Source organism: Rhinopithecus bieti, unplaced genomic scaffold (genome assembly GCF_001698545.2).
Source record: "Rhinopithecus bieti isolate Rb0 unplaced genomic scaffold, ASM169854v2 scaffold_5150, whole genome shotgun sequence".
NCBI lineage: Eukaryota > Metazoa > Chordata > Mammalia > Primates > Cercopithecidae > Rhinopithecus > Rhinopithecus bieti.
This window is the reverse complement of record NW_016804706.1, coordinates 501,236-523,647: the sequence shown is the minus strand read 5'-3', so window position 1 is coordinate 523,647 and position 22,412 is coordinate 501,236. Positions and strand designations below refer to the sequence as shown.

The window sequence follows — 22,412 nt, the reverse complement described above, 5'->3', positions numbered from 1 at the left end:
TTTTTGACAGAGTCTCACTCTGTCTCCCAGGTTGGAGTGCAGTGGCGCAATCTTGGCTCACTGTAACCTCCGCCTCCAGGGTTCAAGTGATTCTTCTGCCTCAGCCTCCCAAGTTGCTGGGATTACAGATGTGTGCCACTATACCCAGCTATTTTCTTTTTGTATTTTTAGTAGAGACAGGGTTTCACCATGTTGACCAGGCTGGTCTCGAACTCCTGACCTCAGATGATCTGCCTATGTCAGCCACCCAAAATGCTGGGATTACAGGCATGAGCTACTGTGCCTGTCCTCTGGATTTTTTCATTTAATATTTTTGAACCACAGTTGACCATGGGTAACTGAAGCATTGGAAAGCAAAACCATGATAAGGGGGAACTACTACATGTATTGAAAATCCAGATCACAGAATTGTGTGTGTGTGTGTGTGTGTGTGTGTGTGTAATTTTGGTCATGGAAGAGATCTTAGAGAGTGTCTCCTTTATTCTCACATTTCTGATGAAACCAAGTCAGAAAGAATAAAGAGACTCACTCAAGGTGATCTGTGACAGATCCTAGCCTGGTTACCCCAGCTATATGATTTCCAATGGTAATGAGTCTAACATTAACATTAGGTTTAAACATTTTTTGTAGATCAAGAATGTCCCCTTGTCCTTGGAAAATTATTTAGCATCTCTGCATTAGGTCCTTAAGACAGGGCCAGTAATTGTTACCTCATTGCTGAGAGCATCCAGTGGCACACAGCAGGGGTTTAATAACTAATGGCATTCCCTGACCAAATAAGAAAGCTGTTTCTTACCCTCCCTCTTGCTGATATGTTTTGTTTTTCTCTGACCTCAGGTATATAGAAGCAGGGTAGAACAGAGGGCAGACACCTAGCCCAGCCTGGTGTTACTAAACAATGGCAGCTGGTGAGCCAAGGGTGACCAGGGCCCTGAACTCTGTGGCCCAGGCTTTGAGGGAAACAAAGTTGTTCTCAATTGTGGAAGAGGAGAATTTGGACAGCAAAACAAAAAAGAAAGACAGCCTCTTGGAGCAGATACATTTGTCACAGGAAGCCACATCAAACCCTGGGACCTTTGCTGAGCCTCTCCATCTGCCCAGTTACTGGGAGGTAGATAGCCCCAGGAAGGAATCCAGTCAGCCCTGGGTGCCAGGCCAGGAGTGGATAAAGCTAGAAAGAGACACCACAGAAGAGAAGATGTTTGAACAGCTGAAGCCAATCGAACCTGTACAGAAGATGTTCCCATGGGTGGGCAAGGTAGCTGCCACCCTGCAGGAAGCCATGAAGAGAGATTGCTGGAGGGAGGCATGGGTGAAGAAGGTGAGGAGACTAAGCTAGAGAGAGGTGGGGTCCAGGTCCGGGACTCCAGGAGCTCTTTCATGCATGCTCCTGCCTACAGGTCAAATGAAATCTCAGATTGTTCCAGACTGAACGACATCCAGAAAAAGGAGCCGCAAAACCTTTCTCCATCTCCCGCACCACCCTGGCATCCTTCATGTGGTACTTCCTGAAATTTGTTAGAGTGGCAGCATTTTTTCTTTTGCTTTGGTTTCCTATTTGTATTCTGCATATCCTCTTTCCTCTCCCCCACATCTTATCTTTCTCCTTTTCTCTTCATCTTTCGTTTCCTTTTTTTTTGAGACAGAGTCTTGCTCTGTCACCCAGGCTGGAGTGCAGTGGCGTGATCTTGGCTCACTGCAACCTCTGCCTCCCGGTCTCAAGTAATTCTCCTGCCTCAGCCTCCTGAATAGCTGGGATTACAGGCATGCATCACCACACCCGGCTAATTTTTGTATTTTTAGTAGATACCTGGTTTCACCATGTTGGTCAGGCTGGTCTCGAACTCCTGACCTCATGATCTGCCTGCCTCAGCCTCGCAAAGTGCTGGGATTACACGCATGAACCACCACATCCGGCCTCCTTTCCTTTCTATACTTCACAGTTGCAGGCCTTGTGTCTCTCTTTTAATATTTCTCTCTTCCTTCCATGGTTTTATCTTTCTCTTAGGTTTTAATTCTCTGAATATTGAGACTGGATGTTAATCTTGTACACACATACACACACACACACACGCACACATATACATACCTACATATATTTATATAAACTTCTTGAGTCTCTCCTGTTCTTCCAGAAGCCAGTCACCTTTGAGGATGTGGCAGTGAATTTCACCCAGGAAGAGTGGGACTGTCTAGATGCCAGCCAGAGGGTCCTTTACGAGGATGTTATGTCGGAAATCTTTAAGAACCTAGCATCTGTGGGTAAGAGGCTGGGCTTCCCTCAGCAAGCCCCCTGTCCTAAGGGCCCTGGAACATCTGGTTTCCCTGGACAGGTAGATCAGCTTACAGTTAGTTTCACTGACCCCTGGTTCTATGCTTTCCAGATATGAAAGATCTGAGTCACTAAGCTCAGTGGTAAAGAGAAGAAATGATAGCCTGCATGAAGGCAAAGATAACACTTATAACATGATGACAGTGTTCTCAAAATATGCAAATTTTTCCATTCATCAAACAAATATTTACTAAGTCACTCCTGAAAACCAGATACTTTGCTAGCAGCTGACCTTTTGAATGTCTCCTTTCTGCATCTACATGTCCCAGGTTATGGTTCTTAAACAAAGGCTACAGGAGGTAACCTGTTGTCCCCATCAGATGTGAAGGGGCCACACCTGGGACCAACTCAACTCTTTCTCATTCCCACACATCAGCCAGAATCTTTCTACATAAGCCAGAGCTAATCACTAAGCTTGAGCAAGAAGATGAACAACGGAGAGAGTTTGTCCATCTCCCAAACACAGAAGGCCTTTCAGGTAAGAATTGCCAAGCAGGGAGGAAGGTAAAAAGGACCCAGAATAACCCCTGAAAGGATGGAGAGCTGATGGGGAGGATGAATGCTCTACAGATGCTCTCCTAGTGAACCTCTGTCCAGCCTGGTCAGACTTGGAGTTGAAAGAGAGCTTAAGATCATAGGCTCAAGTCCCTCGACTTCAAGTTGAAGATCTAAGTCTCTTTTTTTTTTTTTTTTTTTTTTTGAGACAGTCTTGCTGTGTTGCCAGGCTGGAGTGCAGTGGCACGATCCTGGCTTACTGCAACCTCCGCCTCCCGGGTTCAAGCGATTCTCCTGCCTCAGCCTCCCAAGTAGCTGGGACTACAGGCATGTGCCACCATGCCCAGATAATTTTGTATTTTAGTAGAGACAGGAGTTTCACCATGTTGGCCAGGATGGTCTCAATCTCTTGACCTCAAGTGATCCACCCACCTTGGCCTCCCAAAGTGCTAGGATTACAGGTGTGAACCACCGCGCCTGGTGGGCTGAAGATCTAAGTCTTTCAGGAGAAGTAAATGTCTTCAGTTTCTAGAGATTGAGAGATGACATGAAGGTTGCTTATGTCCATGACATTGTTCTGATTAAAATGTTCTGTCCAAGAGAAAAGAGAAGCAAAGGAGATAGGCTTCATGCTGTGTTGGAGTAAGGGAGGCTTGCCCCTGGTAGTAAATAGTTGAGAGAGATATCAAGCCAAGCTGACTACACTTCTTGGTTTGCCAGGACGGTGCTGGTTTATGCTTCTCATCCTAGCTTGATTATTAATAACACCTCTTTTCACCTGCAAGTGGCCCAATGTTCATGATGCATTATTATGCGGGTGTCTGTGGAATGTCTATGGGAATTTGAGCAATAATGAGAATGAGATAAGATAGATTTCAAGAAATGTTGTTGTAAGTTAAAATTTACATTTCTGACAGTGTTGAAGACTCCAGTTAAGTTTTTATTTGCTTTTAATTTGAAACGCCAAATTTATTTTTTCTTATTTCTAGCCTATAAGGCCCAAGGGTGAGGACGAATGTGTTGGGTGGGAGAGCTAGGGCAGAGACAAGAAGTGTCTTGGGCTGAATGGAGAGCTGTGTTGTAGTTCTTCTTCTTCTTCTTCTTCTTTTTTTTTTTTTTTTGAGACAGAGTTTCACTTTGGTTGCCCAGGCAGGAGTGCAATGGTGCCATCTTGGCTCACTGCAACCTCTGCCTCCTGGGTTCAAGCAATTCCCCTGCATCAGTCTCCCTAGTAGCTGGGATTACAGGCAGATGCCATGATGCCCACCTAATTTTTGTATTTGTGGTAGAGACAGGGATTCACCATGTTGGTCAGGCTGGTTTCGAACTCTTGACCTCAGGTGATCCGCTGGCCTCAGCCTCCCAAAGTGCTGGGATTACAGGTGTGAGCCACCGTGCCCGGCCTCTGTTGGAGTTCTTATAGTGGAATTTTGTGTTATTCTTCCTCATTCACTACAGAAGGTGAGAAGAAAGAGCTTCAAGAACAACATCCCAGTCTGAGAGATGAGGGGACTAGTGATGACAAGGTCTTCCTTGCATGCAGAGGGGCCAGCCAGTGCCCCCTCTCTGACCCAGCTGGGTCTATGGACAGGACCCAGGTGCTTCAAGCATCCCAGGGTGGGCCACCCTTTTTTTGCCACATCTGTGGCAAGTGTTTCAGCAGGCGCTCCTACCTCTATAGCCACCAGTTTGTTCACAATCCTAAACTGACTAACAGCTGCAGCCAGTGTGGGAAGTTGTTTCGGAGCCCCAAGTCCCTCAGCTATCACAGACGCATGCATCTTGGTGAGAGGCCCTTCTGTTGCACGCTCTGTGACAAGACCTACTGTGATGCTTCTGGACTAAGTCGTCACCGCCGCGTCCATCTGGGTTATCGGCCGCATTCATGCTCCGTGTGTGGGAAGAGCTTCCGGGACCAGTCTGAGCTCAAACGCCACCAGAAGATACACCAAAACCAGGAGCCAGTGGATGGAAACCAGGAGTGTACTTTGAGGCTTCCAGGCACCCCTGCTGAATTACAGACACCTATCGCCAGAAGCCAGAGGTCCATCCAGGGGCTTGTGGATGTGAACCATGCACCAGTGGCCAGGTCTCAGGAAACCATATTTAGAACTGAGGGTCCTGTGGCCCAGAACCAGCCATCTGTACTTAAGAACCAAGCACCTGTGACCAGGACCGAGGCACCCATCATTGGAACCCCCTGTCAGGATGCCAGATCCAACTCGCATCCAGTGAAGCCCTCGAGACTCAATGTCTTCTCTTGCTCGCATTGTCCTTTGACTTTTAGCAAGAAATCCTATCTCTCCAGACACCAGAAGGCCCACCTCACAGAGCCGCCCAACTACTGCTTCCATTGCAGCAAGTCTTTCAGTTCATTTTCCAGGCTGGTCAGACACCAGCAGACCCACTGGAAGCAGAAGAGCTACCATTGCCCTATATGTGACCTCTCCTTTGGGGAGAAAGAGGGCCTTATGGATCACTGGAGGGGCTATAAAGGCAAGGAACTGTGCCAGAGCAGCCACCATAAATGCCGGGTGATCCTGGGCCAGTGGCTTGGCTTCTCTCATGATGCCCCTACTATGGCTGGGGAGGAATGGAAGCATGGAGGTGAATAATCTCCCCCCAGGATCCATACCCTCAGGAGAAGAGGCCTAAGAGAGAAGGCCTGCAAAGGAGACAAAACAAAGGGGGCAGTGAGCATCTTGAAACATAAATAAATGGTCTTTCTGACTGAGGTCTTTATTTGTGTTTGGTTTCCTGAGGACTGACCTCTGGGGTAAGGAGGCTGGAGTAGAGGGAGACAGGTGAGTGGATAAGGAAGGAAATATATAAAAGAAAAGGGGTTAGAAGTGTGCATATGAAAGCTCGTATTATTATTTATTTATTTATTTATTTTTTCGAGATAGAATCTTACTCTGTCACCCCAGCTAGAATGCAGTGACGTGATCTCAGCTCACTGTAACCTCTGCCTCCTGGGTTCAAGCGATTCTCCTGCCTCAGCCTCCTGAGTAGCTGGGATTACAGGCGCCCACCAATATGCCCAGCTAATTGTTTGTATTTTTAGTAAAGACGGGGTTTCACCATGTTGGCCAGGCTGGTCTTGAACTCCTGACCTCGTGATCCACCCGCCTCAGCCTCCCAAAGTGCTGGGATTACAGGTGTGAGCCACCGTGCTCAACCAAAACTCATATCATTATTAATTAGCACCTAGCTTGTTTGTTTGTATCTGACCATCAAGTAGTAGTTGTTGAATAAACAGTGGATACTCTGGTAGATATGAAGACAGGAGAAAAAGGATGAGAGGAAGGAAATTCTGAGACCTGTGGAAGATGTGTAAGTAGAAGGAAGACATTCTAAGCAGGCATGTTGCCCAGCTTTCATTTCTTGCTTCCCCAGTTCCCTAGTAGGCTACCAAGACAAGGTGGAGCTCCGGCTAGTATTCTGTAGGTTTCTCACCATCTCCAGGTTTGGGTTGGGGCTACCCATATCCTCACTCTTCAGCTCACTCAGCTCTCTCTTCAATGTTTCACACTCTTCCTCTTCTTTCCCTTCACATGCCTCTCAGTTCTGTGCAATCAGGGCTGGAGTCTTGGAAGAAACAACCACCATTTGCAAAGTTATCATACTGTAATTTTCAGTGAGGAGGTTCCTGGCCTCCAGTTCATGGCAGAGACCATCCTATCTGTGTTGCTCTCCAGCACAGGTGTCCTCTGATGGAGAGAGGGGCACCTGCCTGTCCTTAGCCAGGAAGGGTTTCCAAGTGGAAGACTGGAGAGAGAAATGGAAAGAAGGATAATAAAAATGGGAAGACAAAGGAAGAGAAAAGGTAGATGACAGAAGAAGGGAAATCAATTCTAGTTGGAATTCAGAGTGTTCCTGAAAGTGCAAATTGGAATGTCCCCATAGCAAAGATGCCAGTGAGTATGCAACTTGATGGATGAGATGTCCCCAAGGACCAATCCCTGGGCAACCAGGCTCTCCTCCACCCCTGCCAAGATGTGACATCACTCAGAAAGGATTTCCTAGAAGAAGGAAAAAATAACTTGAAAAATCTATGTCAGTAGTTTGTATCATAAAACCATTGAACTAGGGAGAAGAAAAGCCCTTGGGGTCATCTTGTCTCCATGCCTGCCTCAATGGTTGGTCTGAGAGGCGAGGCACTGGGCAGTTGCTGTGGAATGGGCAATGAGACCAGCTAGGGTGGCGTTCCTGCTTAGGGGCAGTGAAGGAGGAATGGGTCAGGCAGCAGATGGGAATGCCTTCAGCTTCTCTGCCACCTGTAAATGTGTCTAACAGCTGACCTCTTGCCCCTGTACCTCCCAGGAGGAGTCTTCCCTCCACCCAGGCTCTCCAGCTCCTCCTTTCCTCTGGGACTGTGATCTCTCAATAGCCCCCCTCTTCCCTCTTGTTGCTTCTGTCTCCCTTTCCTCGCTTTTTATTCTCTGCTTATAAGAGAGAGAAGATAACTTACTTAGCTCTTCAATGAATTGCCCTGAAAACAAAAAGAAACAAATACATGATCAGTGGAAGATGAATAGCACCCTCCCCACATCCTCCCTGTGGATATTTGGAGTAACCCACACTGCCCTTTCCACTGGGGGACCCCACAGGTCCAGTAAGTGGTTCTCTTCACAGTTTCTCAGAAGAGCCGGGGTTGGGCATGGGGACAGAGGAATAAGGAGATCCCAGCTCCCCTAATCTTGAGCCCTGGTTCTATTCTCTTTTGGCTTCCCATTCAAAGCTGACTTGGTTCCCCACTATTTGGTGGTCTTGCCTGCTGCCCAGCCACTGCACCTGCTAGTCTTCGATGTAGCCAGTTGTAGCAGATGATCAAGGCAACCAGGGGTCCGAGAACCGGCACAATTACAAACAGGGTTATCTTCCAGCAGGGCACCCTCAGAAAGTGGGGATCTGAATTGTTCACCAGAACAAACAGGGTTAACATGTGTCCCCCCTCATGCCCCACCCACCTTTCTTTTTTGGTTCCTTAACCTGGGATCCTAGAACACCAAAGGACTCTGGGGACAGAATTCAGAGAGTCCATGAACTTGGATGAGAAAAGTACTGCCTCCTTATTTTCATTAACTGGATTTAACATTTTCTTTCATTAAAAATGTAACAACTGGCCAGGCACAGTGGCTCACACTTGTAATCCCAGCACTTTGGGAGGCCGAGGCAAGCAGATCACGAGGTCAGGAGATCAAGACCATCCTGGCTAACATGGTGAAATCCTGTCTCTACTAAAAAATAGAAAAAATTAGCCAGGCATGGTAGCGGGCACCTGTAGTCTCAGGTACTCTGGAGGCTGAGGCAGGAGAATGGTGTGAACCGGGAGGCGGAACTTGCTGTGAGCCAAGTTTGTGCCGCTGCACTCCAACCTGGGCAACAGAGCGAGACACTATCTCAAAACAAAACAAAACAAATGTAACAACTGCCAGGCGTGGTGGCTCACACCTGTAATCCCAGCACTTTGGGAGTCTGAGGCGGGCAGATCACGAGGCCAAGAGTTCAAGACCAGCCAGGCCAACATGGTGAAACCCTGTCTCTACTAAGAATATAAAAATTAGCCAGGCATGGTGGCGCATGCCTGTAATCCCAGCTACTCGGGAGGCTGAGGCAGGAGAATCGCTTGAACCTAGGAGGCAGAGGTTGCAGTGAGCCGAGATCCTGCCACTGCACTCCAGCCTGGGCGACAGAGCAAGACTCTGTCTTGGAAAAAACAAAACAAGGCAAAACATGTTACAACTAACCACAATATCAGCAGTACCTGTGACTTACCAATGGAAGCCATATATGTTTCATTCCCATTAGAGTTATTGCAGAAATCTTGAAATACTGTGTATGTTTATTAGTATTTTGAAATTAAAGGTTATTGGGCCAGGCCTGGTGGCTCACACCTGTAATCCCAGCACTTTGGAAGGCTGAGGCAGGCAGATCACCTGAGGTCAGGGATTCAATGCCAACCTGGCCAACATGGTAAGACCCCGTCTCTACTAAAAATACAAAAATTAGCTGGGCCTGTAGTTCCAGCAACTTGGGAGGTTGAGGCAGGAGAATTGCTTGAACCTAGGAGGCAGAGGTTGCAGTGAGCTGAGATCGTGCCATTGCACTCCAGCCTGGGCTACAAGAGCAAAACTCCATCTCAAAAAAAGAAAGAAAGAAAGAAATTACAGGTTACTAGACTTGCTGCTGTGTTACTTAATGTATTACTTTTGCTAAAGAAACATTTATGGTTGGGCATGGTGGCTCATGCCTGTAATCCCAGCACTTTGGGAGGCCAAGGCGGGTAGATTACCTGAGGTCAGGAGTTTGAGGCCAGCCGGCCAACCTGGTGAAACCTAGTCTCTACTAAAAATACAAAAATTATCTGGGTGTGGTGGCAGGCACCTGTAATCCCAGCTACTTGGGAGGCTGAGAATCGCTTGAACCCAGGAGGCAGAGGTTTCAGTGAGCCTAGATCGCACCATTGCACTCCAGCCTGGGCGACAAGAGCAAAACTTTGCTTCAAAAAAAAAAAAAGGAAGAAAGAAACATTTATGTTGCTGTATCACAAATGTGATTATTGGTTGATAGCTATATTTCAATACAATGATTGTTTTTGCAATCCTATGTGTTCTATTTTATGTGTATATTTAAAAACATTATTCTGCAATGGGGTCCTTTAGACTTTACTGGAGTGCCAGAGAGATTCATGGTACAAAAAGGAGTTAAGGCCTTTAATAGTCACGTCCTCCAAAACAAATACTATTCCTCCTCTTTGGGTGTGTCAAGACGTGTGTGTGTGTGTGTTCCACAAACTGGTCTAATTTTATAAATCGTAGGTTAGAACTCTGTGTGCCAGGTGACAAAACTAGAGTCACCTACAGGCTCGGGAGGAGGGGCTGTGAAGGAAGTTTGCTCAGAGAAGGTACCATCTGTGCCCTAATGACACCTTCTAGTTTCTGCAACATTTATCTAACAGATATTTGGGTGCTCTTCTGTTGGCATTGTCTTTAGGCATTGGGTGAACTTCAGTGAACAAAAAGGCTAGAAACCATGTCCTTGGGGGGTCAATTCCTAGTGGGGCTTGGTGGCTTTTCTATTTGTCCATGAGGTCTTCTCTGATTAGTCATGTTCTGTACTCATGGAAACATCCTGAAATATAAGTACAGGTGATACAGTTGTGTCTTGTTTTTCTGTTCGTTTTACCTCCCCAACCAGACATCAGGTTTATGTGTAAACGATCTATATTCCTGAAAAGAGAAATCATGTGCATAAGGAGTTAAGCAGAATAAGATAACGTTTTTGTAAAGCAGTTAGAATAGTGTCTGTCACATAAAAATAGTACATGAGTATTTTTATTATGATTTTACCAATCCTAAATGCAAATGACTTCTATTTTAAAGAAAGAAAAGAGAGGAAGGGACCCAACCAGGAGCCAGGGGTCCTTGTTCCCCCAGGTGACTGGAACTACAGTGAAATGCCAAGTTGACCTGGGAGGGCCTGGATGTGCCAGAACTTACCAAAAGTCCGGTGGAGATTCTCTGAAAGAGAAACAAATGGAAATGGATTTAGTAGGGCACTCGAAAAGGATCCTTTTTCCTGAGTCTTTGTTATTTAATTACTTAAAACTTGCTCTAGGCATGACACACCCACTGTAGAGAAAGGGAAACTAAGGGAAAAACAGGGTATTGAGAGGAACAGATGGTCCGAGAACGCGACCATTTCCATTATGCCAAAACACCGAAAGGCAAGAATTGAGAGAAAGGATGACTGTAACTCACCTATCTCTGCTCGAAGTTTTCCTAAAATAGAAAAAGGCAACATTTTAGTTCCTGCATGCTCTGACTCCCGGTGGGGACCCTCCTACACCCAGCGCCTGGGCCCCTTGTGCAGGCTATTTCTCTGCAGCCTGGAAACAACCTTAGGAGAGTCGGAAGAGCACTGGATTTAAAGCCAAGGGTTGCGGCTCTTTCTCTAGCTATAGTCTAGATACAATAGCGAATAAAGAATGTGAGCAATGCCCCAAACCAGCACAAGGATCTACTACCTCCCAGCTGCTCTTCGCCCCTTTTTGGATTCTCAGTTCATAGTGCTGCTCCAGCCCACTGCGTTGCCACTTCCCATCTGAATGAGGAAGGAGGAGCTGAACATTTAGTGAGTAGCTAGCTACTCGGTGACTGGATTTGTAGTAGGCACTTTGCATGACTTTTATCCTCCCTACAATGTAGGAGGGAGGATGTTTTCTCTATTTGACAGACAAGGCAATTGAGGCTTGGAGAATCTAAGAATTTTGCTATATAGTTCAGTACCTGAGATGGAATTCAAACCCAGGCTGCCTGACTCTAACATTTAGATTCTTTCTGCTCAGCCATGTGGGCTGAAGGCCTTTTTCATGTGGGAGAAGTAGACAAGCAGGCATCTTGGTGACAGAAAGGACTTTGTTGTTGATCCCACCAACACCCATCCCCCAAAAACATTCCCCATACCCTCCTTGCTACTTTCTCCTCTCCTCTTAGTAACAAATGAGGGGTGGGGTATGGGGAGGAGTGAAGGCTCTTCCTGCTCTGGCATTGGGGAGACACTTGGTAGGGGGAGAAGGCTCAGAATGAAAGCTCTAGGCACAAAAGAGGAGCGTCATCAGCAGCTGAACCAGCTGAACCTGAGTCCTCAGTGTTGAATGGAGAAGGAAACAATGTTTGAATGCCTACTGTGTAGCAGAGACTTTCACTTCAGTATCTATTCAAAACTCCTAATAGACCTGTCTGACTTTGAAGCTCATACTCTCCCAAGTCGCATGGAGCTGCTAGGTATGATACAGAAGTCTCAACTCTACCACTTACAAGTTATATTGGTCTGAGTAAGTCACTGAACTACTCCTGGCCTCAGTTGTATCCTCTGTAAAATGGGGTTACTCTATGCCATAGTTAGCTCATAGGGAAAGCTGGGTCCGCTTATTCATATGAAAGCATTTCATGAGATGTAAAACTCTTTCATCATGGAGTTATTTTTTTTCTTTATCACTCAGTAGTGAGAAGAAGTTCTGAACCCAGAAGTCACTCACAAATACATGTTTAGTGGTGTAACTCCAAGAAGCCAGCTCATTTAAAGGAAGGATCCTGATCCACCCACCCTCCGCCTTGTACCTCTCAGTCTATACTGCAGGCAGAGGAAGACGAGGCCGACAGTGATCTGCAGAAGGAGCACAGGCAGCACCGCGAGGAGAACCAGCACTCCAGGGCTGACCCAGTAGAAGGGATCTGAAAGGCAGGACCGACATTGCCCAGAGCTGAATTCTTAACACTGAGCACGGTGCCTGGGCCCAATAAATCAGGTCAAATAAAGAAATGAATATCATCAGGATTCAAAGAAGGTGACACAGAATTGGTCCCTGAGCTTAGCCTTGATAGAAAAATGTTTTTTTCCAGGAAATGCTATTGATTTAGAATGACAAGTAGTTTAAAGTCAAGACTGTGCACGCCTGTAATCCCAGCTACTTGGGAGATTGAGGGAGGAGAATTGCACGAACTGGGAGTTGGAGTTTGCACTGAGCCAAGATCACACCATTGCACTCCAGTCTGGGCAACAAGAGAAAAATTCCATCTCAAAAAAAAAAAAAAAAAAAAAAAGGAAGGTAGCTTACACAGGATTTGGTAACTGACCAGATGTGCAGACATGGAGTAGGTTGAGCAATGAGGGAGGGGGACCTTCACTTTTGTGGTTCCCATCTATTTCCCATTCTAGGTCTGCTCCTCAGCATCCAAAAGCCCTGCTCTAATCTCCATGTGCCATGCTGCAGCTGAAGCCCTTTTCATCTTGATCTCTGCTTTAAGGGAGCTAAGTAAGGATATTGACATCAAAGGTAAGGATACATCACAGCCAATAACGTTAAACTGGTCCAGGAAGGTTGCTCAGGTATAATTACAGTCCTTTAAGCTGTAGACTAAGGCTCCTGTCTATTATTGTGTTCCCTAGAGGAAAATGCAGCAAACTTTACTTTCAAGTTCTTAATGGAAGTTACCTGTAGCAATGTGATTTAGTGGGTACATACTTAAGGGTTTTTTTCTCCCAACCCCCCATATTTTTACTTTCACAAATAATTAAAAAAGAGAGAAAAGCAGACATTATTAGCCTCCAGATGTAAATCAACAAGAAGTATAGAGTATCACTGATGAACTATACTTGTCAAAGTAAATCAAACACGAATGTCATTGCACTTCCACATCTATCAGTTTACAGAAAAACACAGGGCATGGAGGACCGTATTACATAGCAACATGGGAATGTCATCAACAAAATTCAGACCGTGGGAAACCCTAAGGGCAAAGGTCAACAGGTGGGTCTTGTTTGAATCTCACTAAAAGAAACCAACTGTACGAGTATATTTATGAAACAATCAGGAAAATTTGAACACAAACTGGGTATTTGATGATACTAAGAAATTTTGTTGAGTTTTAAGATGTGATAATAGTATTGTAGTTATTTATGTATTTATTTTATTATTTTGTGGTTTTTTTTTTTTTTTTTTTTTTTTTGAGATGGAGCCCCACTCTGTTGCCCAGGCTGGAGTGTGGTGACGTGATCTCAGCTCACTGCAAGCTCTGCCTCCCGGGTTCACTCCGTTCTCCCACCTGAGCCTTCTGAGTGACTGGGACTACAGGCGCCCGCCACCACACCCGGCTAATTTTGTTTTTGTATTTTTAGTAGAAACAGGGTTTCCCCACATTAGCTAGGATGGTCTCGATCTCTTGACCTCGTGATTCGCCTTCCTCAGCCTCCCAAAGTACTGGGATTGCAGGCGTGAGTCCTTGCCCCCGGCCTATTTATTTTTTAAAAAGTGTTCTTTGCTGGGTGCAGTGGCTCACGCCTGTAATTCTAGCACTTTGGGAGGCCAAGGTGGGAGGATTGCTTGTGCCTAGGAGTTTGAGACCCGCCTGAGCAACATGGCAAAACCCAGTCTCTACAAAAAATACAAAACATTAGCAATGTGTGGTGGTGTTTGCCTGTGGTCCCAGCTACTATGAAGGCTGAGGTGGGAGGATGGCTTCTGCCTGGGAGGCAGAGGCTGCAGTGAGCAGAGGTCATGCCACTACACTCCAGCCTGGGTGACAGAGACAGATCCTGTCTCAAAATAAAAAGAAAAAAAAAAAGAAATGATCATGCTGCCTAGGATTTACCTCAGTAATTGAGTAGGGGAGGGTGGTAATGAGTGGGGAGCTGGTGAAGTGGATGGTCCCTGGATTGACAAGTGCTGCAGCAAGGTGGTAGGCACTTGGAGGCTCATTATAATATTCTCTCTGCTTTGTATGTTTTTTTCTTTTTTTTTTTTTAGACGAAGTTTTGCTCTTGTTGCCCAGGCTGGAGTGCAATGGCACAATCTTGGCTCACTGCAACCTCTGCCTCCCGGGTTCAAGCGATTCTCCTGCCTCAGCCTCTTGAGTAGCTGGGATTACTGGCATGCGCCACCACACCCGGCTAATTTTGTAATTTTTAGTAGAGACGGGGTTTCTCCATGTTGATCAGGCTGGTCTCGAACTCCGATTTCAGGTGATCAGCCTGCCTCGGCCTCCCAAAGTGCTGGGATTACAGGTGTGAGCCGCTGTGCCTGACATTTGTTGAAGAGTTTAAAGAAAGGATTAGAGACAACTAGTAATAAAATCACAAAAATGACAAGAAAAAATAAGTAAAAAAGAGAGATTAGAAACTCTTCAGAGAAAGAGCAGAGGTAGTTACACCTGAGACTTGCAATAATACCATTACTTCATCTCATTCCTAAATTTGTCTCAACTTCCTGGCTCCCAAGCCTAGGCAAAGTGTCCCTTGTTTACTTGTAAAACAGTTTCTTTTAGATTCTTAGGCATGCAGACTAAGAGGTGGGAACAGGAGGCTGGAATGTGGGTAGCAACCCAAAAGACAACTTTCTCCCCTGAGGCAAAGTCTTTAGATGCTTTTCTTTTTTTTTTTTTTTTTTTTTTTTTAGAGGGAGTTCCGCTTTTCTTGCCCAGGCTGGAGTGCAATGGAGCGATCTTGGCTCACTACAACCTCCGCCCCCCGGGTTCAAGCGATTCTCCTGCCTCAGCCTCCCAAGTAGCTGGGATAACAGGAATGCGCCAAGCTAATTTTGTATTTTTAGTAGAGACAGGGTTTCTCCATGTTGGTCAGGCTGGTCTTCAAACTCCCAACCTCAGGTGATCCATCCACCTCGGCCTCCCAAAGTGCTAGGATTACAGGCTTGAGCCACTGCACCCTGCTTGTCTTCCTTTTTTGGTGTGGTGAAACTGAGAGAGTTTGTTGGGAGATGCAGTTACTGAGCTAGGAAGTTGTTGAGCAGCAAGAAAATCTGCAAACTGGAGAGGTTCTCTTTATCAAACTTTTTGACGAGTAGAATTTCCCCAGTGAAAACAGCTGTATGAAGAACATTATGAGACACACAAAGCTATTTCCATATCCCTGCAGGCAGTCTCTAGAAGTAGTGCTTTGTTGTTCCACATACAATGCCGTCTTCTGGTCCCAGCAGTGCAATGGTCACTCACACCCCCAAGATACAATAGTGATCAATTGTCTGATGTTTGCACTGCAGGTGGGGAGGAGGAAAAGGGAAAGGATCTGACACCAAGGCCCTCAAAGCAGTTTAGTTCTTCAATTAAATAGCGATTAACTTTCAAAGCTCCACCTCCATCTGCTTCACCTTGTCCACATCTTAATCATCCTGAGATAGAGCAAAAAATAATCTCCAAAATCACCCATCATGCAAAACATGTTGAAAATGAAATTCTGAGGCCGGGCGCTGTGGCTCACACCTATAATTCCAGCACTTTGGGAGGCTGAGGCGAGTGGATCACCTGAGGTTAGGAGTTCAAGATCAGCCTTGCCAATCTGGTGAAACCCTGTCTCTACTAAAAATACAAAAATTAGCTGGGCGTGGTGGTGGGCACCTGTAATCCCAGCTACTCAGGAGGCTGAGGCAGGAGAATCACTTGAACCCGGGAGGTGGAGGGCACCATTGCACTCCAGCCTGGGCAACAGAGCAAGACTCCGTCCCCCGCCCAAAAAAAAAAAAAAAAAATTCTGCAGAATGAAATAGTGGAGGTACAGCCAAAAGGTGACATCTTCTTTCTATAATTATATTTAGACATTTGCTTTACTTGCTTATTCACTAGGACCACACACAGGCATGTGTGTGTGTGTGTGTGTGTGTGCTCATAAATACAGGGTTTTGTTTTTTGTTTTTGTTTTTTTTATACACAGGGGTAGGGAGTGGGGGCAAAGGGTCTTTGCTCTGTCACCCAGGCTGGAGTGCAGTGGTGCAATCATAGCTCACTGTATCTGCAAACCCCTAGGCTCAAGCCAGTCTCCCACCTCAGCCTCCTGAGTAGCTGCGACTACGCCCTAGGGTTTTGTTTTTGTATCCTACATTCTGCAGCTTGCTCTTATCACTCAACAATACCTTATAGAAGGCCTCCAAACCATCTGGCATAGTGCTAAAATAATCTTTTTAATGCCTGCATACTATTCACAGTATGGCTACCATTGTTTATTCAGTCACTGATCTACTCAAAGGCGTTGACTTTGATCCCAATTTCCTCGCTACTCTGAATAATGATGCAGCAGACATCCCTAAGCATATGAGTTTCTGCTTATTGATGTGTACGTTTGTATGGAATTCATTCCCAGGAGTGAGATGTTTGGGTTGAGGTATCTCATCTTAATTGAGAGAATGATTGTTCCTGGCCACCCAACAGTTAATACCTAATATTATATGGCACTACTCACCTTCCACTTTCAATTCCATTGCTGCCTCCTCTTGGTAAGAATGATCTCGGAAGAAGCAGGTGAAACCTCCTTCATCTGAGAACCTTACATTCCGGATCCTGAGAGTCACCTTTCCCTCACCAATAGCGTCTTTCAGCAGCTCTGTCCGGCCCCGATATTCAGGTGCTTGGTCTCCATCTTGGTCCTTGCCATTTCTGTAGAGATGAACCACCCTAGAGAAGGGGGGCCGGTACCACCCTACTTCCATGCCTGTAGCGTTCTTCCCAGGAGATATGCGACATGGCAATTCCACTTCATCACCGACCAGAGCCCGGATAGGTTGTCTTGGTCCTATCACTCTGAACTGTCCTGTCCAAGACACCAAAAGGAAGAGACTGAAGGTCAGAGGGAACCTTGGCAAGTAAGCCTGTCATGGGAAGGGCTGCTTCAAAACAGGGAAGGAAGAGGACACTCAACTTTTAAATGAAATTCTAGATCCAGGGAGGAATGCAATTTTTCTCTTTCTTTCTTTCTTTCTTTTTTTTTTTTTTTAACTGTTGAGACTGAGTCTTACTCACTGTCGCCCAGGCTGGAGTGCAGTGGTAAGATCTTGGCTCACTGCAACCTCCACCTCCCTGCAACCTCTGCCTCCCTGCAAACACACACACACACACACACACACACACACACACACACGCGCGCGCATGGTCCTAGTGAATAAGCAAGTAAAGCAAATGTCTAAATATAATTATAGAAAGAAGGAGATGTCACCTTTTGACTGTACCTCCACTATTTCATTCAAGCGATTCTCCTGCCTCAGCCTCCTGAGTAGCTGGGATTACAGGTACCTGCCACCACGCCCAGCTAATTTTTGTATTTTTAGTAAAGATGAGGTTTCACACTGTTGGCCAGGCTGGTCTCGTACTCCTGACCTCAGGTAATCTGCCTTCCTTGGCTCCAAAGTGCTGGGATGATAGGCGTAAGCCACCACACCCGGCCCCAAGTTTCCTTCTTGAGAACAACAATAATAAAAAAGTCTCTGGTTATAGAGATATCGTGAATATCCTGGACAGAACATTCTAGCAATCATCTCATCTCAGCATCTGCCCATCTTTTTGCCAACTGTAGCCATCTCTGACTCTTCAGTCTAGGCTTTAAGTTTCCCTCTTGGAATGTGGTGCAGCCTCTTGAGGTTGAATCTTCCCATGGGCCTCCCTGTTAGGACTTGGCCAAATTGCTGCCTATTCTACGCTTAGAGGTTTTGCTTTTGTCACTCCATCCACTTTAACTGTCTCTCCACCACTTCTCACTGTTCAGTCCTTGTTCATACACTGTTTCCCAAATTCTCCTCTGAGATCTTCCACCCTGGGGATGGCTCTATTTCACTCTTCCTTCTTCTGTATCTTCCACCTCACTGTGGCTCCTTGACCCTGACCTGAACAAGTTCCGTGTTTTTTTCCATGTGGATGTGTTTCTCAAGTCAGACTCTGAGCTACTAGGAGATAAAGCTGCTTTCTCCCCTAGACCTGGGGAGTGGATGCACTGTACCTCTGTCAGTCAGGTGGCTCCCTGAGGATGGGAATCTTTCTGTTGATTTCCCCTCTGCATGTGACAGCCGGGTTCCTTTAAAAAACTTACTGGTGCCTGATTATGCAGAGCAAAGTCTCAAACATGACAAGATATTATAATTCCACAAACATTTCTTGAGATTTACTATGGACAGACACTGCTAAGCATGTTACATATCTCATCTCATGCAATCCTGATGGGAACTCCAAGAGGTTGCTATTCTTTTATCTCAAATTGAGAGGTGAAAAGACAAGTAAGAACTAGTTCAAGGAAAGCCTTGAGTTAGTCACATTAAGGAGTCTGGGCCGGGTGCAGTGGCTCATGCCTATAATCCCAGCACTTTGGGAAGTTGAGGAGGGCAGATTACTTGAGGTCAGGAGTTCAAGAACAGCCTGGCCAACATGGTAAAACCACGTCTCTACTAAAAATAAAAAAAATTAGGCTGGGCGCAGTGGCTCACACCTGCAATCCCAGTACTTTGGGAAGCCGAGGTGGCCGGATCAGCAGGTCAGGAGATTGAGACCATCCTGGCCAATTTGTGAAACCCTGTCTCTACTAAAATACAAAAAAAGAAAAAAAAAATTAACTGGGCTTGGTGGCAGGTGCCTGTAGTCTCAGCTACTCAGGAGCCAAGGCCGGAGAATCGATTGAACCAAGGAGGCTGAGGTTGCAGTGAGCCAAGATCATACCACTGCACTCCAGCCTGAGCAACAGAGGGAGACTCTGTCTCAAAAAAAAAAAAAAAAAAAAAAAGAGTCTGGACTCCATCTTGAAGGCTGTAAGAACCACCCACGGAAGGTTTCTGAGGAAGGGAACTATGTCAGCAGGTCTATGTTTCAGAAAGATAATATAGCAACTTGAGGATGATTGAAGGAGCTAAGACCCAGGAAACTAGCCTTTCTGTTTTCAGGGTCTTCCCAGGGCAGGAAAAAAACATGTCTCACCTGCGTAGCTGGAAGACACTTGGAGGAGCAGGAGGAGGAGGAAGGAGCAGAGGCAGCTGGGCAGAGAGGGTCTTGATAAACTTGCCATCTCCACCGTTCCTGGGGACAGAAAGCCCCCACAGCAGGGTCAGGCCAAGTGGAGGCCCTCGGGGTGCATGTCCCCTTACTGCTGAAAAGCCCGAGGGAAGATCTGGGAGGGTAGTGCTGCCTGGGCCCTGCCTCCACTCCAGTAAGTGCTGCAGCTGTGCCCGCAGAAACAGCCCCACGTCACCCTTGCCAGGCATTCACACAAAAGGTCTACAGACTGAGGGGATGACCAGGGTTTGCCTTCCCCACCCCCCACAGAGCAATGGAGCAGAGGCTGCCTGGTACTGGGCTTTCCTCCCCCACGCCCTCCTGGAGATCCAACCCTTGAAGGGTCTTGCAGGGGCTAATCGGTGGGGAAGGATCACTTACAGGACCGCAGGGAGAGGCTCGTTTATGGAATACATAAGGTTCCTCGAATCCACCCTAGCCCTACCAATTAGTCAAAAGAGAGAAAGTATGATTGGTTCTTCAAAAAAGAAAGAAAACAGATTTTTTTTTCCTATTTCTATTATCTCACAACTGTCATCACCAGACCATTCTTCTTGATGTCTAACCTCCCTTTCTTCTATCGCAAATCCAAACTCTGTTCTGTATGTTTGTATGTGTGATGGGTCACTCGGGATTTGTTAGTTTCTTGTCCCCAAAGAATGTTTTTAGGGAAGTCATGAGATGAACGTCAGGAGTGCTCAGAGAGGCAAGGTTGGAGGAAGGGAGACCAGCAAGGGCAGCAACTAACTGTGTCAGTCAAAACAGGCAGCAGGGATAGAGCCAGCGTACAGGACACGCTCTCTAGCCTTCACATCACTTGCCAGTTTCCTCAGTGTCACAGGGAAGAGTGAGATCTGGAATGGAAACCTTTCTCTCACCTCTGGGCTCAGCTGAGAATTGCAAGGGTGAGACTAGCATTGGTACCAGGTTCCAAAAATAGACTTCCCAATCTTAAGGCAAGTATGCCTCCTCAAATAAGGAAAAAAGGCTCAATTTAGAGCCGTGCCTTCCAATGCAGCAATCACTGCCTGCAAGTGGCCACTTAAAATTAATTACAATTAAATAAATTAAAAATTTGGTTTCTTGATTGCACTAGCCATGTTTCGAATGCTCAATAGCACTACAGCTAGTGGTTATCTCATCAGACAACACAAATGCAGAATATTTACATCGTCACAAAAAATTATATTGGGCAACACAAAAATTTATATTGGGCAGCAAGGGGTAGAAACACAACTGAGACATACATTTCTGCTTTTGTCCGAGATGGGTGTAAGGAGCTAGAAGGACAGATTATGGTCAGCTGAATTTGGGAACTGCTTATTCTTTCACCCTGCAAGGCAGCTGGCATTTGGGCACAAGCAATGCTTGGCTACTCTGGTGCTGTGTGGTTGAAAGTCAAGATTGCAGGGGTGGATCCCATGGAAAAGTGGCCGCTGTGGATCCCTGGCTTTTACTAAGTGGGGATTTTCTACTTCAAAACCTAAAATGTCCTGGGACGCTCTTTCTCCCTGATGCATATTCAGGTAGGAGAATTATGCACAAGATGTTTCTGGGCAGGGTTTGGGGGCGGTAGGATGTATGTAAGTGTCCAGCACTAAGCAAGCTGTCAAAAGCTGGATGGGAGATCAGGATGAGGGTGGAGGCATGTGGGAGCAGGGAGGGTCAGGAGCTTGCCGAGCCATCACAGCCACTTTGGAGAAATCACAGCATCTCTGAAAACAACAACAAAAAATAACCACCTTACTGAGATCTTCTATGTGCTGTGGTTCTAAGTGGTTTACTTGCATTAACACCTTTAATCCTCACAATAACAAAACAAATATTGAACTATTATCACCCATATCTTACAGGGGAGAAAAGGGAGGTACAAAAGAGGTAAAGGAACTTGCTAAAGTCACACCACTAGAGAGTGGCAGAGCTGGGATTTCAAGCCAGGCTTTCTAGTCCTAGAACTGGCTCTTTTAACCACCACAATACAAGACCTCTGATGAGCTCAGCTTATTTACTTTCATGCCCTCAACTGCCTCAAATCTCCTGAAAGGGGAGGATTCCTGGAGCTGTGAGAGCAGTCCCTTGGCTGACGTGCTCTTTGGGCAAAGATGATATATACAAAGGAAGTGGAGAGGGGCCACCAGCAAAATGAAGCCAGTGCTGTTGCCACTTGAAGAAATCTGGGGTATAGGGGCTGGGCGCAGTGGCTCATGCCTGTAATCCCAGCACTTTGGGAGGCCGAGGTGGACAGATTACCTGAGGTCGGGAGTTCGAGACCAGCCTGACCAACATGGAGAAACCCTGTCTCTACTAAAAATACAAAAATTAGCCAGGCGGGGTGGCGTGCATCTGTAATCCCAGCTACTTGGGAGGCTGAGGCAGGAGAATCCTTTGAACCCGGGAGGCGGAGATTGCGGTGATCCGAGATCGCGCCATTGCATTCCAGCCTGGGCAACAAAAGCGAAACTCCGTCTTAAAATAAAATAAAATAAAATAAAATAAAATAAAATAAAGAAATCTGGGGTATAGGAACACCAGGTATTGCCAGGAATAGAGCTTGGTGTAGATGTGTCCAAGAAGTGAAACCACCCTGTATCACCCTGGGAGCTGCTCATTTCTTTCAGCATTTAAACGTTATTTTAATTGATTTTGTATAGCATATGTTATGAGATCCTGCAAGTATTCTTGAGTTGCCTCTTTTTTTTTTTTTTTTTTTTTTTTTTTGAGACAGGGTCTCTCTGTCACACAGGCTGGAGAACAGTGGCGTGATCAGGGCCCACTGTAGCCTTGACCTCTCAAGTTTAAGTGATCCTTATGCCTCAACCTCCTGAGTAGCTGAAACTACAGGTATATGCCACCATGCCTGGCTAAATGGAAACTTCTTTCCTTTCTTCCTTTCTCTGTCTTTCTTTTCTTTCTTTCTTTCTTTCTTTTTTTCTTTCTTTCTTTCTTTCTTTCTTTCTTTCTTTCTTTCTTTCTTTCTTTCTCTTTCTTTTTTCTTTCTTTCTTTCAAGAAATGGGGTCTTGCTATGTTGCACAGGCTGGTCTCAAACTCCTGGACTCAAGTGATCCTCCTGCCTCAGCCTTCTAAAGTGTTGGGATTATAGGCTGAGCCACCACACCCAGCTCAATTTTCTTCCGGTGTTGCTGTCCTCAGTAATTTTAGCTTAATCTGCATTTCTCACCATGTCCAGTGACAGACCATGTGCACAGTAATATATACAGAGTGACACACTGAATACAATAAATGTGTGTGGTAATTTTTTTAACAT

The 22,412-nt window shown here is 46.0% G+C and overlaps 2 protein-coding genes across 3 annotated transcripts in view; one reads left to right on the top strand and one right to left on the bottom strand.

The window, feature by feature from the left end:
* The window catches only part of ZFP57 (ZFP57 zinc finger protein), a 9,033-nt gene extending 3,472 nt beyond the window's left edge, over nt 1–5,561 (top strand). Inside the window, exons 2-5 of the mRNA XM_017870222.1 lie at nt 838–1,321; nt 2,136–2,262; nt 2,709–2,810; nt 4,286–5,561. Of these exons, the coding sequence (XP_017725711.1) occupies nt 899–1,321; nt 2,136–2,262; nt 2,709–2,810; nt 4,286–5,442 (1,809 nt within the window). The 5' untranslated portion in view covers nt 838–898 and the 3' untranslated portion in view covers nt 5,443–5,561. The remainder of the gene's footprint in view (nt 1–837; nt 1,322–2,135; nt 2,263–2,708; nt 2,811–4,285) is intronic.
* Nucleotides 5,562–6,435: 874 nt separating this feature from the next.
* On the bottom strand, nt 6,436–19,388 carry MOG (myelin oligodendrocyte glycoprotein). 2 transcript variants are annotated; one of them, XM_017870223.1, is made up of 8 exons: nt 19,072–19,388; nt 16,580–16,927; nt 11,953–12,066; nt 10,591–10,611; nt 10,330–10,350; nt 7,622–7,738; nt 7,299–7,319; nt 6,436–6,849 (listed from the first exon to the last, which is right to left on the bottom strand). In XM_017870223.1, the coding sequence occupies exons 1-8, from the start codon at nt 19,157–19,159 to the stop codon at nt 6,836–6,838; spliced, it is 744 nt and encodes a 247-aa protein (XP_017725712.1). In that variant the 5' UTR covers nt 19,160–19,388; the 3' UTR covers nt 6,436–6,835. The 2 variants fall into 2 exon arrangements, with proteins under 2 accessions (XP_017725712.1, XP_017725713.1); XM_017870224.1 differs by having other exon boundaries at nt 16,580–16,922; nt 19,072–19,367.
* Between the last annotated feature and the right edge of the window lie 3,024 nt (nt 19,389–22,412).

Bases quoted from the DNA above. Each gene is read 5' to 3' on its own strand.
- MOG (XM_017870223.1), bottom strand. From the start codon at position 19,159: ATGGCAAGTTTATCAAGACCCTCTCTGCCCAGCTGCCTCTGCTCCTTC. The intron at 16,928-19,071 runs GTGAGACATGTT...TGTCTTGGACAG, and splicing joins AGTGTCTTCCAGCTACGCAG to GACAGTTCAGAGTGATAGGA. The intron at 7,739-10,329 runs GTAAGTTCTGGC...TGAACAATTCAG, and splicing joins GAATCTCCACCGGACTTTTG to ATCCCCACTTTCTGAGGGTG.